Here is a 20,774-nt window from a genome sequence, read left to right as displayed (position 1 = left end):
CAATATACATGTTCTCTCTGTAATTGGCGCTCTAACTTAAAGAGATATCATTTCTTTTTTGTAATTGTAATAGATCACTTGAAACGCGACTCTTCTTTTTGATAAGGTAACATAATTTTGTGACGTGTATCACTTGGGTTATAATTTTTCGGAAATAAAGATACTACTGCTTAGATTTTTTCGAGATTTTTCGAGATATAAAGATCTACCACTTGTTACTTAGGTTTTTTCGAGGTATAATGCTACCACTTTCTTTTTTTTTTTAGGTAACAACATATACACTACTATACGTGTACTTGGCGCCTTTTTTTACCTTTTTTTAAAAAAGGTAATTTTGTGCGGTAAGTTTTACTCGATACATACATATAATAAACGTCGGAAAAAATACCTTAATAAAAGGAAAAAAATATTTTGATCGAACTAGGTTCTCTTTTCGTATGTAGAACCAAGTATTTCTTAGGATTTTCAAGATATATTGCAAGGTAGACGAAAATCGAAAAGAACTTTGTACGACAACGTCATTTGGGCTGAATTATTTTACTTTCCGCGTCCCATTTTTCCGAGTTTTCACTCTCCGATAGAAAATTAAAGGGTTGCGTAAATATTTTCAAGTGTTTCTCATTCATTACGCATAATAAAAAAGTAAACATTGGAACAAATGGAATAATATAGAAGCTTATAATAAAAAAAATAATGGAATTTCATTTAAATGTGATTTATTTTTACTGCATTTTTTTAATTCAATCATCATATAATAGAAAGGTGTTTACACGCTATTAGCGCTCAACAAAACTTGTATATATTTCCATTCCATTTATGTTGTTCAGAGAAGACTACTGTAATAATATGCAACGATTCCACAGACATATATGCTGCTCTTATATGTATGATTTTATACACATTTTTGTTCCGAAGAATTACTTACTTTTGAACTAATTTCAAGCACGTATTCGAAGAAAATAAAGATTTGATTTATTTTTAGTCATTATTTATTAAATAATTAAATAATTTATTAATCACTTATTAATAAATTATTAAATATGGAATTTAAATTATTCTAATTTTTAATTTATGATAAAAAAATGTAATATAAATATTATATATAAATTACATTTACTAAATTCTTAAAATATATTTTTTAATTCTATTATAAAAAAGAATAGAGCTATTTCTTAAATGCTGTAACCTTCGTAAAGTTTTTATTTCCTAGATTTATATTCTACATAATTAAGTCTTTAAAACGTAGTTCAAAAATAAGAAGTTAAAATCCTGTTTCTCACGTTCGTAAAATTAAAAACCAAAACACTAGACTCAAGTCGTTTCAAAATAGTGGCGAAAAATTTTTTTACCGCGTACATCAATTAATGCAAATCGATTTTCAATTTTATTTATGTTTTACGTACACTGTAAAAAAAGGTATGTAAATTAACATGAACAAGAAAATGTATATTACATGTATACCATTATTTAAATCGTAATAAAATTTTACATTTGTTCATGTAATTTTATCTAGTGTTTTTCTTTACAGTGTACATCGATTATAATACAAAGCTATTAGAGTTAATTAATATTATTACATATCGTAAAGAAAAAAAAATTGAAATAAGTGTAATTTTTCGATACGGTTTTCGATTCAGTTTATCTTCGAAAAAAATTAAAATGTTAAAGAGCAAAACTAGATAAATGTAAAATATGTGTCGAGAATGCAAAATGATGTCTCAAAGTATAAGAACGTATTTAGAACGCCTTTTGTCAATTTTTATCCTCCATATACATATTGTAAAATAATTAAAAAATATTAAGGTGATCCTAAGGCCGTGATCCTGACCGGTTTTTTTCTTAGCACTAATCTTTTACGTGGCTTTATACAACGACAAACGTCTTATCTGGACGTAAAGTACGCATCAAAATCTAAGATGGTGATCGACGTTATATCGAAAACGAAAAAAAAGTAATATTTTTTGTTATACGTGACGACCACCACATATAACGTCGACCACCATGACCTAGATTTTGATGCGTACTTTAATTCTAGACAAGAATTTTGCATTTCTATAAAGCCACGTAAAAGATTAGTGCTAAGAAAAAAACCGGTTAGGATCACGGCTTTAGGATCACCTTAAACGAAAAAAAAATTTTTTATTTTTAAGTTTTGCAAATTTAGAATTGGAATAAATCTAATATGGAAATATTTTTATTTTAAGATTTGGAAAGTGTTTTCTCGAATAGATAATACAAAGAAATAAGAGTTTATTTTTAGCAAGGTCAAATTTTTCATTAACGTATCTACATCATACATCTATATTGTTACATATTTAATCCTAGCTAGCTGCACCTATTTTCGACCCACTCCGCCGGTCCGTGAGATCGTGCAACTTTGTCGCATTGTCATTTTCATTCTAATTAATATTTTTAAGCTTAAAAAATGATTTAAATTTAGCCTGAACTTGATATGAGGAAACTAGAAAATCAAAAAGCGTTTAGCGCTCTACTGGACCGGAGTGGCGAGCTAGGGTTAAATAAACTTCCCTACCTAAAAAAAAAAGGAAAATTAAAAAGGACAGATTTCTTCGAATTATTACATAACATCGTCGAAATTTATCAAAAAAGAAAATATAGTTCTGCAGAACATGATGCATAGTTCTGCATGCATGATTAAGTAAAATAAAGATCTATAAAACAAATTATTCTATTGAAACGGAGCTCTTACGCACTGATGCATCTTTTTGTCAAAATAAGTTATTGCGTCTCATTTTTTTACAAACGCATATACATGGATGCTCACATTAATAATTAGCATTCACACATGCGAAAATACATATTCAAAAATTATTTATACTATAATACAATGTTAGTATAATAGTATCAAATATTTAACGATTTAGTGAGCGCAAATTTGAACTTGGATTTAAATGATCTAAGGGCCAGTTGTTCCAACCTGTTGATAAACTAATAGTTGTATCATATATATGCTTTGTTTCTCCTTCAAATCAGACAAAGATAGACATATGATTTAACTATTAGTTAGTTTACCAACAGGTTGAGAAACAACTAGCCTTGAATGGAATAAATTATTTAAATTTAGTAATGTATACAGTTCAGTGTTAAAAATAACATTTGCTAATATTGACGCTTCACAATCAAATCAATATTTATATATTGATTTGATAAACATTTCATATAATTATACATACATATATATATATATTCCTTTTTTTATTTTTTAAAATATAGTTGTTACAGTTCTTAAATAAAATTCATACTTTTAAGATACCGAGAGACATCTCAGAAATATATAATAAAATTAATCATTTTTCTGATTTTAATGCATTAATTCCAAAAGCAATTTCGATGAAAATCATCACGAACATGTTTACGATCAGCAAAGAAATTCGTTTCTTATTGGATAATGTCGAGTAATTATCGTACAGGACATCCCTGTTATTAACCAGTTTGCCTGTCTCGTATTATAAACAATAGACAAAGCGAATTTGGACCGTGTTTGCTAAATTATATCCTTTTGATTAAATAAATAACTATAAGCGTGATTATCATACAAATTGCTAATTATTATTAATTCTGAACCTTAACTCAATAATGAATTTATTTCATTTTTAAGAGTGAGGAGTCATTAGATCACTCCTTCGAGACTTTTCAACTTTGATTTAACCAGGCCTAACATACAGAACACGAGTCTTGCAGCTGAACTTTAGTCACATTCAACAGGTTTACAGTTACATAAATTTCAAACAGTAATTGAATTTGAATAATGTGTCAGTTAATCAATCACGTTTAGTTGGTACAGTTTAAACTATTAAATGTTGATGTGATTTAAATTAGTTGCAAAATTTTTTCACTAGATTAATGGTTATCAATGCTTTGTTTGACTTTACAAACTGATCTCTACTTTATCTTATAAAAGACATTTCAAATAGAAACGTGTCGTCGCTCGGGGGACAGTATCTTGGCTTTAAGAAGGCATTGATCTGGAGGCAATCCATCGTGCTATATATAAATGTTGATGATAATTTCGCGTGAGCACATCTTAAAAACGAGATCAAAGAAAACTGAATAAATTGTTTTTTATATTGTAAGTAAAATTAAAAGCTTGCAGCTCGGTATAACTGTACTGACTAACTAAAAATGCACGTCAGCTGTCTCTTTTCGCTTCTCTCTCTCTCCCTTTTTTCTTTCTTTCTTTTTCATATTTATTCGTTCTTTCGCTCACTCTTTCGCTCGCTCACTCACTCATTCATTCACTCATTTATCATTCACTTTACCCATTTATTTATTCTTATATGTTGGTTTTTATATAAACTAGACCATACGGCATGAAAAAAAATTAAGTAGTAGAATTAAGTAAGTGATAAATCATTCAGTCTCTAGAATTTTCGACTGTGATTCTACTTAAATTCTATGACTTATGTTCTTCATGTGCTATGGTCTTAATAAGAACTTAGCAAACGTCGTGATTCATTATCGACACACTCAGCAGGGATAGTCACATATTGCGCATAATTCCACAAAAAGTCAGAGTACGAAATAAACGATATAAAAAAAGAAAGAAGAAATGCTTACGTAACATATTACAAAACATTACTCTACGTCGCGGCGTATTTTCCAATGAGTCAGCACCTTCTTCTTCATGTGGACAGGTACAGCCGATGGTAGTCGTTGGCGCCGAAAGCGCAGTTACACTTGGGACATTTCCGTTGCCGTGTTTCGTAACGTGTACGCAGACAGTCCCAGCAGAACACGTGGAAGCACTTAGTGAGGACGGCGTCCTTACGCTTTACCTTACAAGACGGACACGTTAAAGTTTCCTTGTACTCCCGCAACTCTTCCGCCATTACTTCATCTAGAGTTTCAGCGAGCTCAATCTTCTTCATACGCTCAACCTTGCGTCTGAGTTGCGCTATCTCCTCCTACGCAATGCACGTCATGTATTAACGTTTACATGTATCAATACGTGTATTATTAATGGTATTCAAAACTGGTATATAACCAAGTTCAAAACACACGAGAACGATCATATAGTTGGTGCAGAATTAAACCTGTTATACCTGTAATCTTTTAGTTTTATACGCTTCAGCTTCCAAGGAACTTGTTTTCTCAGCTACGACTTGTTGCGCTTCCTTCATTTGAGAATGATACTTTTCTGTAACAGTAAAAGCTGTACGTCAGTTTTTTGTTGGAAGTGACTGTGTAGTTTTTATCATTTATTTTCGTTTATTTTTCCAGCTGATGTAACACGAAGAGTGTATTATTTATATGATTAAGAAAAAATGTACGTGAACGTATATGATTTATAAGAGATTTATGATTAGAATTACATAATTAAGCATTTTTATTTTAACTTTTTCACGTTTGCACGTTGAGCACTTACCAAGATGAAGTTTCAGATCAGCCGCAGACTGTGCGCTCTCTATCGCTTTCCGCTTGTGCATTTCCATTGCCTGCTGTCTCAGCGCCAATTCCTTTTCCACCGTGGCGAGAGAGTTTTGTAAGAGACGCTCCTTCTCTTCCAACTTTCGTACAACTACATTGGCCGCTTCCACCTGCGTTGTTAGTGTTAATACTTGCTCCTTCAGCACGTCCTTCTCTTCCCTCGCGAGCTTGTGCAATTGATTACTTTTGATCCTCTCCGTCATGAGTTTGAAATTCGCGTCATCTTTTTCACGCAGCTGCTGTATGAGTCTAGAGTTCTGCTCTTGCATGTCCTCAAATGCTTGCCCGGTCACTTCCATCTCGTTCAGAAGCGCCTCTTCCTCCTGCAGCCAGATACACGTCTGTTCAACGTTACATTTCCGTTCGCGTACGATTCTGTCGACTATTTTTTAATATTAAAAAGCTTTTAACATTCGAAATGATTAACATAAATAACAAAATAACTCTTGACTTAGATCTCTTACAATTGATTTTATCTTTAATTAATTTTCCAATCTTTTTATATGCAGCGCATCAAATTTCGCTTTCAAAAGAAGGAATAAATGTGATCTACCTGTTTCTGACATGCAACTTGACGTTGCAATGTATACGCTTGTTCTTCCAATTTTTTAATCTTTATCTGCGCATCTTCATCAGCTAATTTTTTACGTTCCTCGCGTTTACTTTCCTGCACGAACACAACGCACACAATTCACTTTGTTATATTATCCAAATAAAAATACGTCTCGTCAATAAGTGCAAATATTCACACAATATTATGATATCAAAATATACTATTGATGTTAAACAGTAAAATATTTCACTTGAATAAATTATTTTCCTCAACCAAACTGCAATAACTGATCGACGTACCGATCGTTTTACTTATTTCATTGATTTATCATATTATCGTGCTATATATAAAATTATACATTATAACCGCATATAAAATCACATATTAATTGTAATGCGTATAAAATATATTACACAACATACTTGAATTTTTTTGACTTGCTGTCGCAAATCCTCCAACTCGGCTCTCGTTTTACGCTCTGCAGCCATTAACTGTACTTTGTCCCGTTGCTCTTTTCCAACACCTTTGTACATATCTAATAGAAGTTTCATTTCTTTCATCTCATTCACAGCTTTTCTGCAATCAGATATTTATTCTCTCGTTTATTTTCTAAAACTATACATCGTCGCAATAACAATATCAGTATTTTATTTGAAAACACTGGCGATCTTTGCGGACATACTTAAGTTGTGCCTTCAAGTCCCTCACGAGCTCCGATTCCGCCATCTTTGCATCTTTAGTGCGATGTGCAGGATCCCGATGTTCAATTTTCACAGATTCTTTCTTGATATCCTTCTCACGTTTTATATCCTTCTCCTTCTTTAAAGTCGGCGATGTTAACGTTAGGGAATCTGGCGTGTTTTTGTTGCCTTCACCTTCTCCAACCTCAATAGTTTCTACCTCTTCATCAGCACCAGACTCCCTCTTTATTGTAACACCACTTTCTTCTTTTATCTATGTACCGAAACCAACAATTAACACACAAATAATAAGTAGCCAACAAAATCTCATTTTAAGCACAAGTCCCATATATTAAATGTAACATTTGTACAAGAAAACGTCTATTTTTTAGCACTACATACATGTATACAAACAAAATACATAAAAAATTAATATAATCGCATAGGAAAACCTGTCATCTTTTGATTTAAGTTTATATTCATATTATCGTTACATACCTGTGTAGAACCTGGCAACGACGTTGAGGCATCTTCTTCTTTTCCGCTGCCGTCTGACGTATTCCCTTCTTTATTTTCTTGCGCCGTTTGTTGGCCTAACTTGGTTGTCAATTCCTCTACTTCCTTTTTTAGCTGGAAAAATTTGATAAAAATAAAACCATTTTATCTATTTTTATAGCGGTTAAATAATATATCGGATGACACGTTATACGTAATATATATGTAAAATTTTGTTCTATTATTGGAGTAACACGTAGCTCTCTGCGTAATGACTTGTGTAATCAACAGGTCCGGTGTTCAACCCTGACCTGTTGCCCCACACATATAACTCATTTTATAATAAAAGGTTCGTTAAAATATTATAAAATGTTATAAAATATATGTAAAAGATTCGTTGAAAAATTAAAGTTTAAGGCATTAATGAGCATTAATAATAAAATAAATATAATAAAAGAATATAAAGTGACGTGTGACCCATTTCGTATCGAATAATAAATCGATACATAGATATTATTTAAATCAAAGTCAGCGACCATGCACAGAAAATGGTTAAATTTTATAATAAAATAAAAAATAAGACACACGTACTTAAAATTTACGATATGTGTTTATGTGTACATACTCGAGGTATTTCAATAGAAGTTTCTTTGTACTTTCGCTTGTATCGGTGCACTTCTCCTTTCAATTGCTGATTGTGATTCTGAAGAGAGGTAATCAGATGCCGCATTTCTCGATTAATTGGACCTGTCTGTTCATTGGCAGCTAGATTCTGTTCAAATTCAATGCGAAGCATTTCGTACTCCTTGCGTAACTGTGCTAAAACATCTTCGAGTTGTATACACTCCCCGCGCAATTTCTTTTGAGCCATTAACTCTTCGCTCTATGAAAAGAATATTATGAAAAGAATATTGATAAAAATAAAACACGTTACACATATTCGTGAATATAGTCTCTGAATATATGAAGGTCTTACCTCCATCATCTCAATGTGGCGTAGATGTGCATTCTTGCTCGACTGCAATTGTTGGCGAGCGTCATCCAATTGTGTTTTTAATTGCATAGACTCGTTATATAGCACGGAAAATTGCGATTGCAAACATTTGTACTCTGTCGTTTCTACGATTACCGATTCGGGAAGCTGTCTTATCTGCAGCAAGAAATACTCAACGTCAGCTATTCGGTAACAAAGTAAATTAAATTAAAAATATCACAATATTTATAAAATATAAATAAAATTTAGAAAATGTAACTATTTACTCACATCCATTTTCAATTTTTCCACTTCTTTTAAGGTGTCGCGGTGTTGCTGATGCAGTTTGTCTAATTCCTGCAGTCTATTGTTAGCCAATTCACGTGTCTCTTCAAGTTCTCTTTGTAAGTCGTCCAGCTGTAAATAACATGCATCTAGATATATTATAAATTATAGAATAATATTGCAATATTAAACTAATGTATACTTGTAGCTTTATACATATATAAATATAAGAAAACGAACGTTCACCTTAGTTTGAGAAACACTGGATGCAACTAATGTATTCGGTTTATTACTGCCTTTCTCATCTGTGCCATGAATCTGCTGAAAAGCTTTTAACTTCTCAATCGCTTCTCCAAGATGATGTTCCAACTTATCGTTTCTCGCCCGTACTTTGTTCAATTCGTACTGCAGATCGTCGACTTGATTTCGCAATTCTGCCGCAAGCGTATCTTTTCCTGTTATTGTATCTTGCAGTTCTGACATCTATGAAAATATAGCCAGAATAAATATCAAACGTTCCAATTATCAGGCAAGATCTTATGTCTAATTACTTCGTAAAGAAATACTCATATATAAGAAGGACGATCTTTTCTTTATTTCCGACTCTTTAGACCGATTTGTACGTCGTGATAAACCATAACTGTGTCAGTTGTACATAATCGATAATAAACAAAAAAATATAGAAAATTAAATATAAATGAAACAGAACGCAATTACCTTTAATGAGATAGTGTGGTACTTTTCATGCAATTGTATATTTATCGCCTGCAGATTTCTATTTTCCATTTGTATTTCCGCATTGGCACGACGTACGACTTCGTCGATGTTCGGTGCTTCTTCTGTATATTAATTCATAATTGCATTAATTGTATCCTTAGATGCTAGTACAACTTTCCGCACGATAGTTATGCAATATGTCAAGTTCTTCCGAGATTTCGTGAAAAACGTTCGAGTCTTACGATAAATGTAAAGATGTACACGTCACGTTGTTCAACGTGTTGCGTTAAGTTGAAATCTTAAAGGAATTCTAAATGCACAACTTACCACCGTTAAATTCTCCTTTAAGCGCAAGAGTGATCTTCTCGTTTCTTTGAGATAAACGATCGAACGCCTGTACAACTTTAGACACAGCTCGTTTCGACACCTGTACACGGTTTGCCAATTTGTCATCCAATTCTTCTTTGTCCCAGGAAGATAATTGCATAAGAAACGACGTTGTAGCCTCGCTCTCGTCTGTAATTAAGAAAAAAATGTTTTGTTGTGAGAATTTGTCGTAGAAAATGTTGCATAATATTTTTCTTTCCAAAGCATACTTTTATTTTCTGATTCATCAGCAGTTTCAGCATCGAATCTCTGCAATAGTACACGTATATCTTCATTGAGTTGATTCCAATATCGATTAACAACATTAAGTACTGCATCGTCCTGCATTTGACGTTTCTCTAATTGTTCGATACGTTGTCTTAATTCAGCTTCCATTCTATGCCTTTGTTCTAATCTCTGGAATAAAAAAAAATTATACGTGAAAAGATATATAAAAACTAAAACGTGTACAATATTGTAAAAAATAATTTTTATATAAAAGTATACGTTATATTATATCGCATATATACTTTTAACGTTTAGGTAACACAACAATCCATATAATAAAGTGACAATTGAGAAGTTGCTGAAACTGAATTATTTTATTAGACAAAAAAAATTAATTAAGCACCATTCTGTGCAAAACTTGTAATGTTTAATCTATTTTATTCTGTTCATTCTCATTAAAAAATAACACGTTAGTTTCAGCTTTTCTTTTCAACCATCCGTCTGTATAATTATATTTATAATTATATTTTTTACGCATGTATACGTAATATCTACAATTTTAATATATTTCTTACATAAAGTTATATTTACTATTTTCTTTATTCATTCTCATCAAAAAATAACAACTTAGTTTCAAACTTTTCAACACTGTCATCCTGTATAATCATATTTATAATTACATTCTTTTTACACATATGTATAATATAATTTTAATATATTTATCTATTATATAAAGTTATATTACTACTTTCTTTATATATACTATACGTATATATACGTCTCAATCCCCATTATCTTCATTTGCAGTTATAAATCAATTTATTAAGCATAGCAGGGTAATATAAATTGTTTTATACCTGCGCCAGCTTCTTGTTCTGGAACTGCAAAACCTTCATGTCCATTTCCTCAAGAGTAGATATTGGTCCAATTAGAATCGGCTCAAATTGTACCTTCTTTATAGGTGGTTGGGAACCAGAGTCCCCACTGTCTGCGGGTCGTTTCGACATCTTTGCACGCAGCGATATATCTGCCAGGCATAAATAATAAGTGTACGGAGTACGTTGTTTGAAATATTGAGAAAAGCGTCGCTTTTTATTCGTAAAGTTTAATGTCTCCCGGTGCACAGAATACTATGTATTTACTCTCTAAAAATTTTGGTAAACTACCGGTTTTGCGTGTGAAGCTAGTTTCAACTATACGCGTCATACTAAAATTGAAAAAAAAACAAGAAAAATTACTCTTATTTCCTATCTTATACCTCGCAACGTCTCTTGATATAGGTATGATACAACAATAGGTCTTGACTTTAGGAAAAAAAAAGATAAAAAAAACTTCCAGGAGGTTATGATTTGTATCGAAGAGAAAGTCTAAACATTGCCTATGAATCGTCAGTAACAGTCAGCGATGAAAACATTAATGACCAACGTGATCAGCACGTTCGAAAAATGTGAAAACGAGCATATAAAAACGAGAAATCTTCTGAATAATCTCATAATACGTTATTCGACGAATCCTAAAATGTCGCCCAGTTGCTTCAGCTCTTTTTTTTGTGCCTACCAGACGTGGCCAGTGCGAGTGAACGATAAAAAACGTAACTGGAACGAGATCGCACTGGACCAAGCGTGGGGCTTTTGGAGAGCTGGAATAAATACCCTTGAAATATAATGTATAATGCCGTTGTTATTGATTTCGCACTCACACGCGCGCGCGCGCGCGCGCGGGCTCGCGTGCGGGCGCGGATTTACCAGATTTACCTTGGTACGAGCGATCAAACTATTTCCGCTGACGCCGCTATGTCCACCGTTCCACGATGATCCGTTCCTCGCTTCCTCGGCCTCGCGGCTACGTCACTGACCATTCTCCGATGCGTTGCGCCTCGTGTGCCAAATTAATCGTCGCGGACCTCTGCTCCGCATCTTGTGCGATCTCATGTGAGCCCAGAGAGTGAGAGAGTCGTGCGGGGACGGGGAAGGCCGAGGCCGAGGAGTCAAGTCAGTCAAGACCAGCGGGACGACCCGGACGACACGCCAATACACTCGTCGACTAATGAAAATAACCGTTACGCGGCGGCAGGTCGGGAAAGTAAATGGTCAATGGTCGTCGGTCGAGAAGGTAAAGAAGTCGGGCGCGATCGATATGGTCTATGGTCGCTCACCCGGCACCCGGCAAAGAAAATGGCGAGCCGACACTCGATACAACAAAATTTTAATAAGCATTGCAGCAGTACATGAAGTTGATAACGTGGACGTCTTCAAAGCTGCTCTGCTGCTACAAATGATAGTAATGCAGAAATCTTCAAGGGTGCTGTTGCAGCTAGTGGAGCGTGGAGCTAGCGTGATGGAAAAGTCAGGTTAGTCAGGTTAGATTGTCTTGTTTATAGGTGGTCTGGTATTATTGACACGCGCATACAATCTCTCGAAGAAATTCTTCAAAATTTTTTGACTCGTTTTTCGCATTTTGACTATTTCTCGAGAGGTATTTATCGAGAGATATTATCGTGAATTTTTCACATCCGTACGCGTGAGTAAACATGGATACGAAGAGGATAGCTCTGTCGAAGAGTATACTGCAGATGAAGGTGAGTTGGAAAGATCATAGATAGTAGAGCATTGTTGCACGATAATATGTGGGCTTGTTGTTGCAGTTTATGAAACGGACGAAGGACAAAGTGGAGAAAGAACAATTTCAGGAAGAAGGAGAAGAGTACTTTGGCAGCGAGCTTACATCACGCATGAAGAAAGCGTCGTAAGTGTTTTATGTTATATTTTCTCCAAGTATCAACCCTGTATCTTGATCACAATAATACGGTAACGTAATATATAATATAAATTTTTGCACGTTTTTTGCACATTGAAATACTCATTGCGCAAGACCCAAATATTTTATTCCGGTGACAGAGTCGTGCTGCTATCAATCGCTTTTATGTTCAAGTGGAAAATTTCTTATGGAGGCGAGCTATGTCTTCTGTGAGAAACTCGGTGATGGTAGATTAAGCTTTCAAGGAATGAATCCAGTTATAGAAAAGTTAATGGAAGAAAAGGAAAATGCCAAACGAGCCCAAGTAGAGGTGAAACGAGAAGCTGACGTATCTGACGAACAAATGGCTGTTCGGTGGAAGAAAATGCGAGCGAAATTTGACACCGTAAACAGGCATAGAAAACCACAGCATAGAAAGAGAAATGACGAAGATGAACCGTTGAACAAGAAACCAAAATTCTTGAAACCAGCAGACTAAATCTACATGGTAAATAACTGTATACGTATGTGTTTAATTTTACATGTATTAAGTAAATATGTTGTACAGTTTGTATATTCAACGCATGACGTTGACACATCTGACAAATTTAACTTTATTATTATATAACTTTAATATAATCGTTGAATATATAAAGGTTGTATATTAATTTCTAAAACATGCGCATGGTTCGTGTTTATGTGCGACTATTAAACTTAAAAAATACACACGTTATATATTTTTTTATAGAGCTTCTTTTTCTCTACAGAGCCTTCAAGATTTTGTTTATATCCTAGCTACATGTAATTTTCTTTGCCACGAGACCCGACGTGGCGAGTAACTCCCGAAATGTTTCCACGCACACGCCGTCGGTGCAGTCCTTCCTCATTCCTTCCTGCCAAAGCGTATCAAAACTATCCTCTGGAAATTCGAAACCGATGTTCTCGAATACGCTTCGTATTTCTTGTCGCGAGTCCGTATAACAGATTTACAAAATAATATAATATAACGTAATATTTTCATGATATAGTAATATAATAAATTATTCGACAACAACATAATATAATAATATACGTTAAAATGATATATAAATTAATATTCTTATGTAGGAACGTTTGGCGACGTTTTAGGGTGGGGAAATCTTACGTTCGAATTTTGTAATTTGATATATAACTCATGTCGACGTAAGAGCAAAAATAATATGTGAACGAATTTGACGATACGAGATAAAGCGCGCTACCTTGAAAAAATCTATATGTGTCAAGCCGTATCTTGTGAATATGCTGGGCGATATTAAGCAATGAACGGAGGTTTGATCGCCTAAGTTCTCCTTGTCTGGATATAGGCCGGGGCGCGGTAACGTTGTAATCAGAAAATCCGATCTTTCGGATGGAAGTCCTGCCACACGCACTTCTATAATATTTCTTCAAGTTTGTATCCAAATACTCGCTTCATTTTGAAAGAAATATTTTCAAGATCTACAGATATTATAAAAAGAAAGCCCTACTTGCGCTATCAGTTGTCTGAATATTTCTTATGCTGTCGTTATACGTAGTACAATCTGGACTCGCCACTGACGCTTCTAAAATAATATCCTTTAATATTATTGTTGTGTTATTTTAAATTAAATTAAACGTAAGATGTATTTAAAATTATTATTAATTATCACACAAAGGCTTATTATTTGTAATTTCTCTACTTGATCAATTTGAAGAAAACGTTAGAGATAACACAAAAATCATCCATAATTTATTCACGTTTTATCGTTGGTAGAACGGGTAAACTGTGCTTCCAATTCAAAAGCTTCAGCACGTCCCTGTAATTAACATTTCCATCTTCGCGCAACTGCAATTTGTCCATTAACGGTATACGCGAGAACGTTCTTGTTTGGATATATGCGACGCTTGTCGAAAATCAGGAAAACCTTATCTTCAGGCAGAATCCCGACATATTTCTGTATTAAAATTTTATAACACGTTCATAATCATAAAAATATGATTTTAATATGTATCTACTTTCAGTTAATTTGATCAACGATTTTTTCTATTTATTTGAGTGCAAGTTTATAAATTAATATGCATTTCCTTTATTGTAATAAATACACACACACATAAAATAATAAGTTATTAACACACATACATATGGTATATTTAGATATATTAATAAATGGACATATGCACGTATACCTTGTCCAGACAAGAAAATTCATCCTCTATGTCCAAGAATGGCACTTCTGGCATGCGTTTTTTGAGTTTTCGACGAAAATCATTTAAATCTTGTAAACATTGCCACCAGAAAAGCTCTTGCTCGTTCAAATCAAAATCACGTAAAATGTCTGATACACCTAATTCGTCTTTGATATTTTTTCTACCGTGTACGATATCTGCATAAAAACGCGACAATTCTGGATCCCTTGAATCACAAATTTAGTTATTCTTTACAAAAAGGCACGATGCCATTTTTATTAATTAATTAATTAAATTCTTATTTATTTATTATACGAGAAGAAAGTAAACATTAAAAAAGACCACACACACACATTCTGTACATCATTTTAAATAAGTATCTACGTTATTTTATAGGCCAAGAGCAATTTGATCGATGCATCTTGAAAATTTTACATAGATAATAATATAAATATAGTGTGTAATATATTTATAATTAATAATTGGAAAAAATAGTGAAAGTTATATATAAATATTTTATCGAAACTTTTTGTGACGAAAACATTTGTATTTATCTACGTTGTTATAATAATTTATATGACGAAAAGGGTTTGTTACGTAAGAGATTGATGAGATTTTTGTCATTTCTCATGGGATTATAAATTATACAATTATCGCTAGATTAACAATCGCTGGTTTAACTGTACGTACTTGACTTGTCCGACAAACGATCTAGTACGCTCTATGAACGCTGCTTGTCGACGATTTACTGAAGTAACCGGGTCGTGATTAATCCACGTCAAAATTCTTCTAATCCGAGATTCCGATCCTCGATTCTTTGGCGGTTTGCCAAATCTAGTACATTTATCATCAGGGAACTTTTTGTAACTGTATAATAAGAAGAAATATCGATTATATAAAGACAGCTCAATATCTGTCTTAATTCCTTTGCTTGGGGCCAGCTATACGTTTATTAACGTCTTATTGGTATAATACTCACTCTCTTGTACGTTGTTCCGATGGCCCATAATAATTATGCGATTTTCGGTACCAAGACCGTGCAATACCTTCTTGTATCGTCGCGCTTCCCTTAATTTCAAGTAATTGTTTCATAGTCGCTTCCACAAAATCTAAACGAGAATTAATTACATTATAACTCTAACGTTATGAATTACAGAATAAAAGAGAAATGATGATAAAAATGTGATGATGATGACGTTTCAAATTACGCACAGGAATCAGGAATAGAAGTATATTCAGACATTGATTTTCCTTTTACATGTATATATATGTGTGAAATATATACATAAAAATTGAAGCATTTTACCGTAACTTGGAAAATAATTTATATAGCACCTGCTCGATATATTTCCCCATCTTTTTATTTAATTTAAAATTTTTTGGAGATCAAGTTCTCAACGTAACATTAACTTGACAAAACTCGGTAATCGTTTCTCGATGTTTTACCGGGGAGTACTCTATTGTCTCTCTCGCGAACGGTCATTAAGGGATTACCTATATGTCTCGCGCACAATAACACAATGCGATATCGCGTAACGGAATATACCGTGCCTATAGTTTTGCAATGAAACGGCAGAAACGGAATATGGCCTAACGCGACGTAACGTTATACGCGAGGGATATATCGAATGAAGTTGTTCGGCTGGGTGCCGGCCTTTTTTCCGCCCGTTTAATTCCCCGAGATGGATTTGCGGCGTTTAAAGAGCCGACGCGGCGTCTTGTTGCGCGCCGCGTAATTATTCCGTTAATTACCTCCGTGCGCTCGCATTACGCAACAATGTAAATAGATAATTGCATGCTCTTGGGTAATCTCTGGTATTTAGCATTCTTCTCTGCGGCTCTGCGCGTTGTTTTTCGTTTCCACGGCGCATATTAACAGCGAGCAGAGAGTACTTAACGCGTATTCTCAGATAGCTAAATAAGTCGGGAGCGCTATGCGACGTGTGCCACGAGCTTTTCCGGAAGGAAAGCGAGATAATTAATTACAATTCAATCGTGCAACGATATTAGGTAAACGTAGGCGAGATGTGTACGAGCGCTGACGGAGCACGACGACGCATCTCGACGATATATTGTCTATTACGTTCGCAGCAGAAAACCGTTTAACCGCCATTACCGCGAGACGAGTAATATTCTTATTATTTATCGTCGCAGTTTCGCAGAATTCGTACAATGTGGCGTTTATTGACGCACCGTTATCCGGGAAAGCAGTTCGCGCGTACGCGCGCTTGTTGCACCACTTTCCGAGATTTAATGTATTCTTACAGCTGCCACGTCAAGACCATGGCATGATGCAATAATATTGGCTGTTTTGCCTTGTTTTCCCGATGAAATATCGGGCCGTTAATTGCAGTGGCATGTGGCTCGCCTTGAACGAGTCCTGGCTCTTCCCTTTAACAACTGTGTATCGAAAATCGCGACATGACCGTGAGACTCGATAATATATCTTAAATCCACAATCCACGTACTTCGGCCGCGCAGTGCCGTTTTTACCTCGTAAAAGTTTGAGGATTTCGCGAGATTTTACGACAATTATTAGTCAACAAGATTAATAAAACTATCGAAAGTTATATATTCTGGCTTTATGATTATACAATTAACTATATATATATATAACGAATTTGAACGTAGGGTGTGGGGTGGAAAGAATGCCACTTTCGGAAAAAAATTGGAATATTATTCAGATAAACTATTCAAGATAAATCGTACGGTTAAGAAATTAATATCTATGGCATAATCTTGTTTCACGAAAGACCGCAATTAAAAGGAACGATAATATTTGGAATTAGTTCTACGTTGCACGAATTATATCGTAAACGCATCCGCATCGAGTTACCGAAGTGTAGAATTAATGACTGATCGAATCTCTCTTTCTTACTCGACCCAACTGGCTAACTTTATTAATTATAATCGTCAACGTTGTGACGAATAAGAAATCCTTATCGTTAATCATTTATTGGCGATGTAAAACGTTCTGATTTGGAATCTCTTTTTACGTCCATAAATCTATTTTAACATATGTATATATATTATGGTAATGAAATAAGCTGTACATGATGGCAAGGATAGCACAGCTGTCACAAGCTTGTTCCAAATGCATCCGTTACGCACGTTTTGGTTTACTACTGAGGACAAGTCCAATCTGTCCAATCATTTGTACCTTTCTTACATTCTAATATATATATATATATCCACTCAGTATATGATTAAATCCTGATTACATTTAATGCTTGCATTGTAGCAAACAGTAACTATCGTTCACGGCGACTTGTCTTTTCAAAAGGCAGTACGTCACCAGTGAAGAAAAACTACGCGGGACGATGCGGGCTTGATGGCTTGATACGACCAAGAGCGCAACGGATGCGCTCGTTGCGAGTTGCGAGCGTATACTCTCGGCGTATTATTTCCAGAAAAGCGCCAGCAAGATTACAGACAATTTGCGCGATAGGTATGCCGGTGATTGGTCGAGTCGTGCTCGGGGTGGAAGGGAATCCCGATACAAATCTCTCGCGGCACAATATGTAACTTTCCTTCCTGGAGAGAGAAACGCTCCCCTATATATCTCTTCCCGCGCGCGGCTGGAATTCTATAACGGAATCCTGAAGAAGCGATTAAAGCTTGATCTGTTGATTGAAGAATGATTAGTGCCAGGACGACGAAACTATAACCGGCCGTTCCCTTTCTATCACTCGCCGGTAACTTTTTGTAAGAGAAGAAACGAAGAGATTGCTGCGACGGTCGTTGCGCACTTTGAGAATTGCAATTCTCCGCAATTCGAAAGGCGAGCGAAAGCTAACAAGATATGCGATGTGGAGAACAATTTTCCGTATATATTTCATTTTTCTTTTATATAATTACAGGTTTCACATTACTAATTATAAATATGATGCGCAAAATAAATAACCCGTTACGTTACCTGCACATTAATGCACATTCTATTAGATATATTATCAAATACTAAATCCACATCACGTAATAGAATTTTATAGAGGCAAAGACAAAATAATATAAAATGAAGTAGGAACAAATAAGTAAATAAATATACATATGTGTGATGGATTATATTAACATAGATCATCGTGACTCTCGATCCTCGGTAATTTAGAATACGTATGCAAGTTGGACTTGTCGTCCACTTTTTTTACATTAGCGAGGAACATGCGTCACTATGAGTTTTATGAAGAGAGAAAGAGAGAAAGAGAGCAAGAGAGAGAGAGAGAGAGAGAGAGAGAGAGAGAGAGAGAGAGAGAGAGAGAGAGAGAACGAGAGGGACGAAAGCTCGGACATGGCAAGTCCGAGCAGGCAGTCTTGTTGTTCGTCTTGTACGTGCTAAATATTTGAGTCAGGTTGTCGTCGGCATTAAACGACGAGCAAACATTGTCGATACATCGCGGAAGAAAACGTCGCTCGTTTATCAAGTGCAAACAAGGCACCGTTCTGTCTGCCTTCCTCGCATCATCCCTCGGAGTAAGTTGTTATTCTCAAGCGAATAAAATTCTCATAACGTCACTGTAATTTAAAATCTAAGAGCGATTTCCTGTTTCAATGTTTCAACCTACGCAGATCTAAATATATAATTTTTCTTCCTTTTTAGCATATTTTATATATATAAATAAATCTATTTAAAATCGTATTTCTAATTATAAAATATATGTGTTAGTTTGCATAATAAAAGCATTAAAACTAAGATGTTAATGATAATCAGTAAATTATTAGTTCGATTTTCGATTTCTCGGTATTTTTTGAGAGAATGCCAATTTCGTGGAGTAATAATTTATTTATATAACAAAATCAATTTTTCGCATGGTATCTGTAGAAGAATGTGAGAGGTAAACGCGCGAATATTTTATCTAGCAAAAGATTCGTCGGTACGCGTACAGATTAATCTCTTCGCTATCAGATATTTTTGCGAAAGTACGTGAACAAGTTAGAGAAATGATGGTTGGAAAAGTGAGAACAATCTTATCTGAAGAAATCGTATCTGTGAGTGCGCGCAACGAAAAAAGGCCCGAGATCTCGGCCGAGAGGAACTCGATATCTCATCCAGCTGTGCGGCTGCGAGGCGAATTTTTAAGTTACAATCTCGCGCAAAGAGAGAAGCGTTAAACGACGAGCGTTTGAAATTCGACGCGTCGGCGTCGTCGCGTCGTCGCACCATTGCAGCTCCCAAATTGGACAAGTGAGAGTAATAATAAACCAATGGAGTGAATATTACAAGGACAGATAAGAATGGCACGCGCTTTGCGCCAAGCGTATCTTCATTTCTATTTCTGAAATGTGTCGTATTTAAACCTAAAGAGTTGACATTACTCGCATAATTCTCTCTGTTATTAAGAGGAGGCTTAATCGTTATCTTATCTTCAAAATATCATTAAAATCAATATTTTTAAATCGTTATTTATCAAGACCATTATTTTGAACTATTTTAATGTTATTACTTTATACGTATATATGTATAAACTTTCTTCAAATATAGGTATTTATATCTATAGATTTAAGAACTGTCTGACATGAAGGAAGGGAAAAAGTATGGAAAAATAATATATTGTGGTATACATATGGAGAGGGAGAGGAAGAGGAAGAGAGAGAGAGAGAGAGAGAGAGATAATTACGAAGGATTAAGCTATTTCCGGATGTTCCTTTGACAACCTCTGATAGCAGGCATAGTAGCATGTGACGTAGTACGAAACAGTGTCAGCAAGCTGGGTCGGCGTGTGAGTAAAACGGTAACCGAGCGCGGAACAATATTTGCCCGATAACCAGCCTGGAAAACGTTCTCTCCGCGTGCTAATGGATTTAGCGATGGCCGGGACCACGTGCCCCGTTCCGAACGAACGAGCGTTGCTCCACACGCGGCCGGCACGCGCGTATTGTGCAAATGTCTGTTTGCCGTGCCGCGTGTTTCACCAACGATGATCGATGAGATTTTTATTCACATGCGAGCAAACAACGGTGAACCGAAACCCCATGCGTTTCTTCGTTTCTTCCGCCGTGTGCGAGCTCGATCGACACGGTCGTATCGTTCGAATTCGGGTCGGATCCTCGCGCGATTATCTACAATCCCCGTTATTTTGTACCTCGTATTATAGATTTATCATGGAATTTCCAC

General features: G+C 35.0%; 4 protein-coding genes across 6 annotated transcripts in view; 2 read left to right on the top strand and 2 right to left on the bottom strand.

The window, feature by feature from the left end:
* Positions 1–2,233: 2,233 nt before the first annotated feature.
* Bre1 (E3 ubiquitin-protein ligase Bre1) lies at positions 2,234–11,693 on the bottom strand. Of its 2 annotated transcripts, none has more exons than XM_077411506.1 (16): positions 11,500–11,693; positions 10,603–10,772; positions 9,748–9,934; positions 9,479–9,667; positions 9,152–9,273; positions 8,681–8,917; positions 8,441–8,566; positions 8,153–8,326; positions 7,802–8,059; positions 7,180–7,311; positions 6,684–6,955; positions 6,424–6,577; positions 6,002–6,115; positions 5,387–5,789; positions 5,064–5,158; positions 2,234–4,925 (listed from the first exon to the last, which is right to left on the bottom strand). In XM_077411506.1, the coding sequence occupies exons 2-16, from the start codon at positions 10,750–10,752 to the stop codon at positions 4,644–4,646; spliced, it is 2,895 nt and encodes a 964-aa protein (XP_077267632.1). In that variant the 5' UTR covers positions 10,753–10,772; positions 11,500–11,693; the 3' UTR covers positions 2,234–4,643. The 2 variants fall into 2 exon arrangements, with proteins under 2 accessions (XP_077267632.1, XP_077267633.1); XM_077411507.1 differs by having other exon boundaries at positions 5,387–5,771.
* Positions 11,694–11,985: 292 nt separating this feature from the next.
* Positions 11,986–20,774, top strand: part of LOC143900315 (uncharacterized) — a 42,270-nt gene continuing 33,481 nt past the window's right edge. The window contains exon 1 of the mRNA XM_077411509.1: positions 11,986–12,095. The gene's annotated coding sequence lies outside the window, so the exon portion shown is untranslated. The remainder of the gene's footprint in view (positions 12,096–20,774) is intronic.
* On the top strand, positions 12,089–19,275 carry Mpp6 (M-phase phosphoprotein 6). Of its 2 annotated transcripts, XM_077411531.1 has the most exons (4): positions 12,089–12,323; positions 12,390–12,490; positions 12,677–12,989; positions 17,907–19,275. In XM_077411531.1, exons 1-3 carry the CDS (start codon positions 12,276–12,278, stop codon positions 12,978–12,980), a joined length of 453 nt encoding a protein of 150 aa, XP_077267657.1. In that variant the 5' UTR covers positions 12,089–12,275; the 3' UTR covers positions 12,981–12,989; positions 17,907–19,275. The 2 variants fall into 2 exon arrangements, with proteins under 2 accessions (XP_077267657.1, XP_077267656.1); XM_077411530.1 differs by lacking the exon at positions 17,907–19,275 and having other exon boundaries at positions 12,677–13,226.
* Positions 13,242–20,774, bottom strand: part of LOC143900656 (EF-hand domain-containing family member B) — an 85,764-nt gene continuing 78,231 nt past the window's right edge. The window contains 8 exon segments of the mRNA XM_077412258.1: positions 13,242–13,447; positions 13,709–13,892; positions 13,987–14,061; positions 14,237–14,348; positions 14,350–14,433; positions 14,654–14,891; positions 15,356–15,532; positions 15,645–15,733. Coding sequence (XP_077268384.1) covers positions 13,273–13,447; positions 13,709–13,892; positions 13,987–14,061; positions 14,237–14,348; positions 14,350–14,433; positions 14,654–14,891; positions 15,356–15,532; positions 15,645–15,733 — 1,134 coding nt within the window. The 3' untranslated portion in view covers positions 13,242–13,272.

Source organism: Temnothorax americanus, unplaced genomic scaffold (assembly GCF_048541705.1).
Source record: "Temnothorax americanus isolate GAGA-0224 unplaced genomic scaffold, ASM4854170v1 Scaffold3, whole genome shotgun sequence".
NCBI lineage: Eukaryota > Metazoa > Arthropoda > Insecta > Hymenoptera > Formicidae > Temnothorax > Temnothorax americanus.
Note: the sequence above shows the minus strand (reverse complement) of the source record. Positions and strands in the feature narration are given on the sequence as shown.

Excerpts from the sequence above, each read along its gene's own strand:
- Mpp6 (XM_077411531.1), top strand. The coding sequence starts at position 12,276 with ATGGATACGAAGAGGATAGCTCTGTCGAAGAGTATACTGCAGATGAAG. Across the intron at positions 12,324-12,389 it reads AGAGTATACTGCAGATGAAG|TTTATGAAACGGACGAAGGA; the intron begins GTGAGTTGGAAA and ends TTGTTGTTGCAG. Across the intron at positions 12,491-12,676 it reads TCACGCATGAAGAAAGCGTC|TGGAAAATTTCTTATGGAGG; the intron begins GTAAGTGTTTTA and ends TTTATGTTCAAG.
- Bre1 (XM_077411506.1), bottom strand. The coding sequence starts at position 10,752 with ATGTCGAAACGACCCGCAGACAGTGGGGACTCTGGTTCCCAACCACCT. Across the intron at positions 9,935-10,602 it reads AGAACAAGAAGCTGGCGCAG|AGATTAGAACAAAGGCATAG; the intron begins GTATAAAACAAT and ends TTTTTATTCCAG. Across the intron at positions 8,327-8,440 it reads TGGAAAAATTGAAAATGGAT|ATAAGACAGCTTCCCGAATC; the intron begins GTGAGTAAATAG and ends TTCTTGCTGCAG.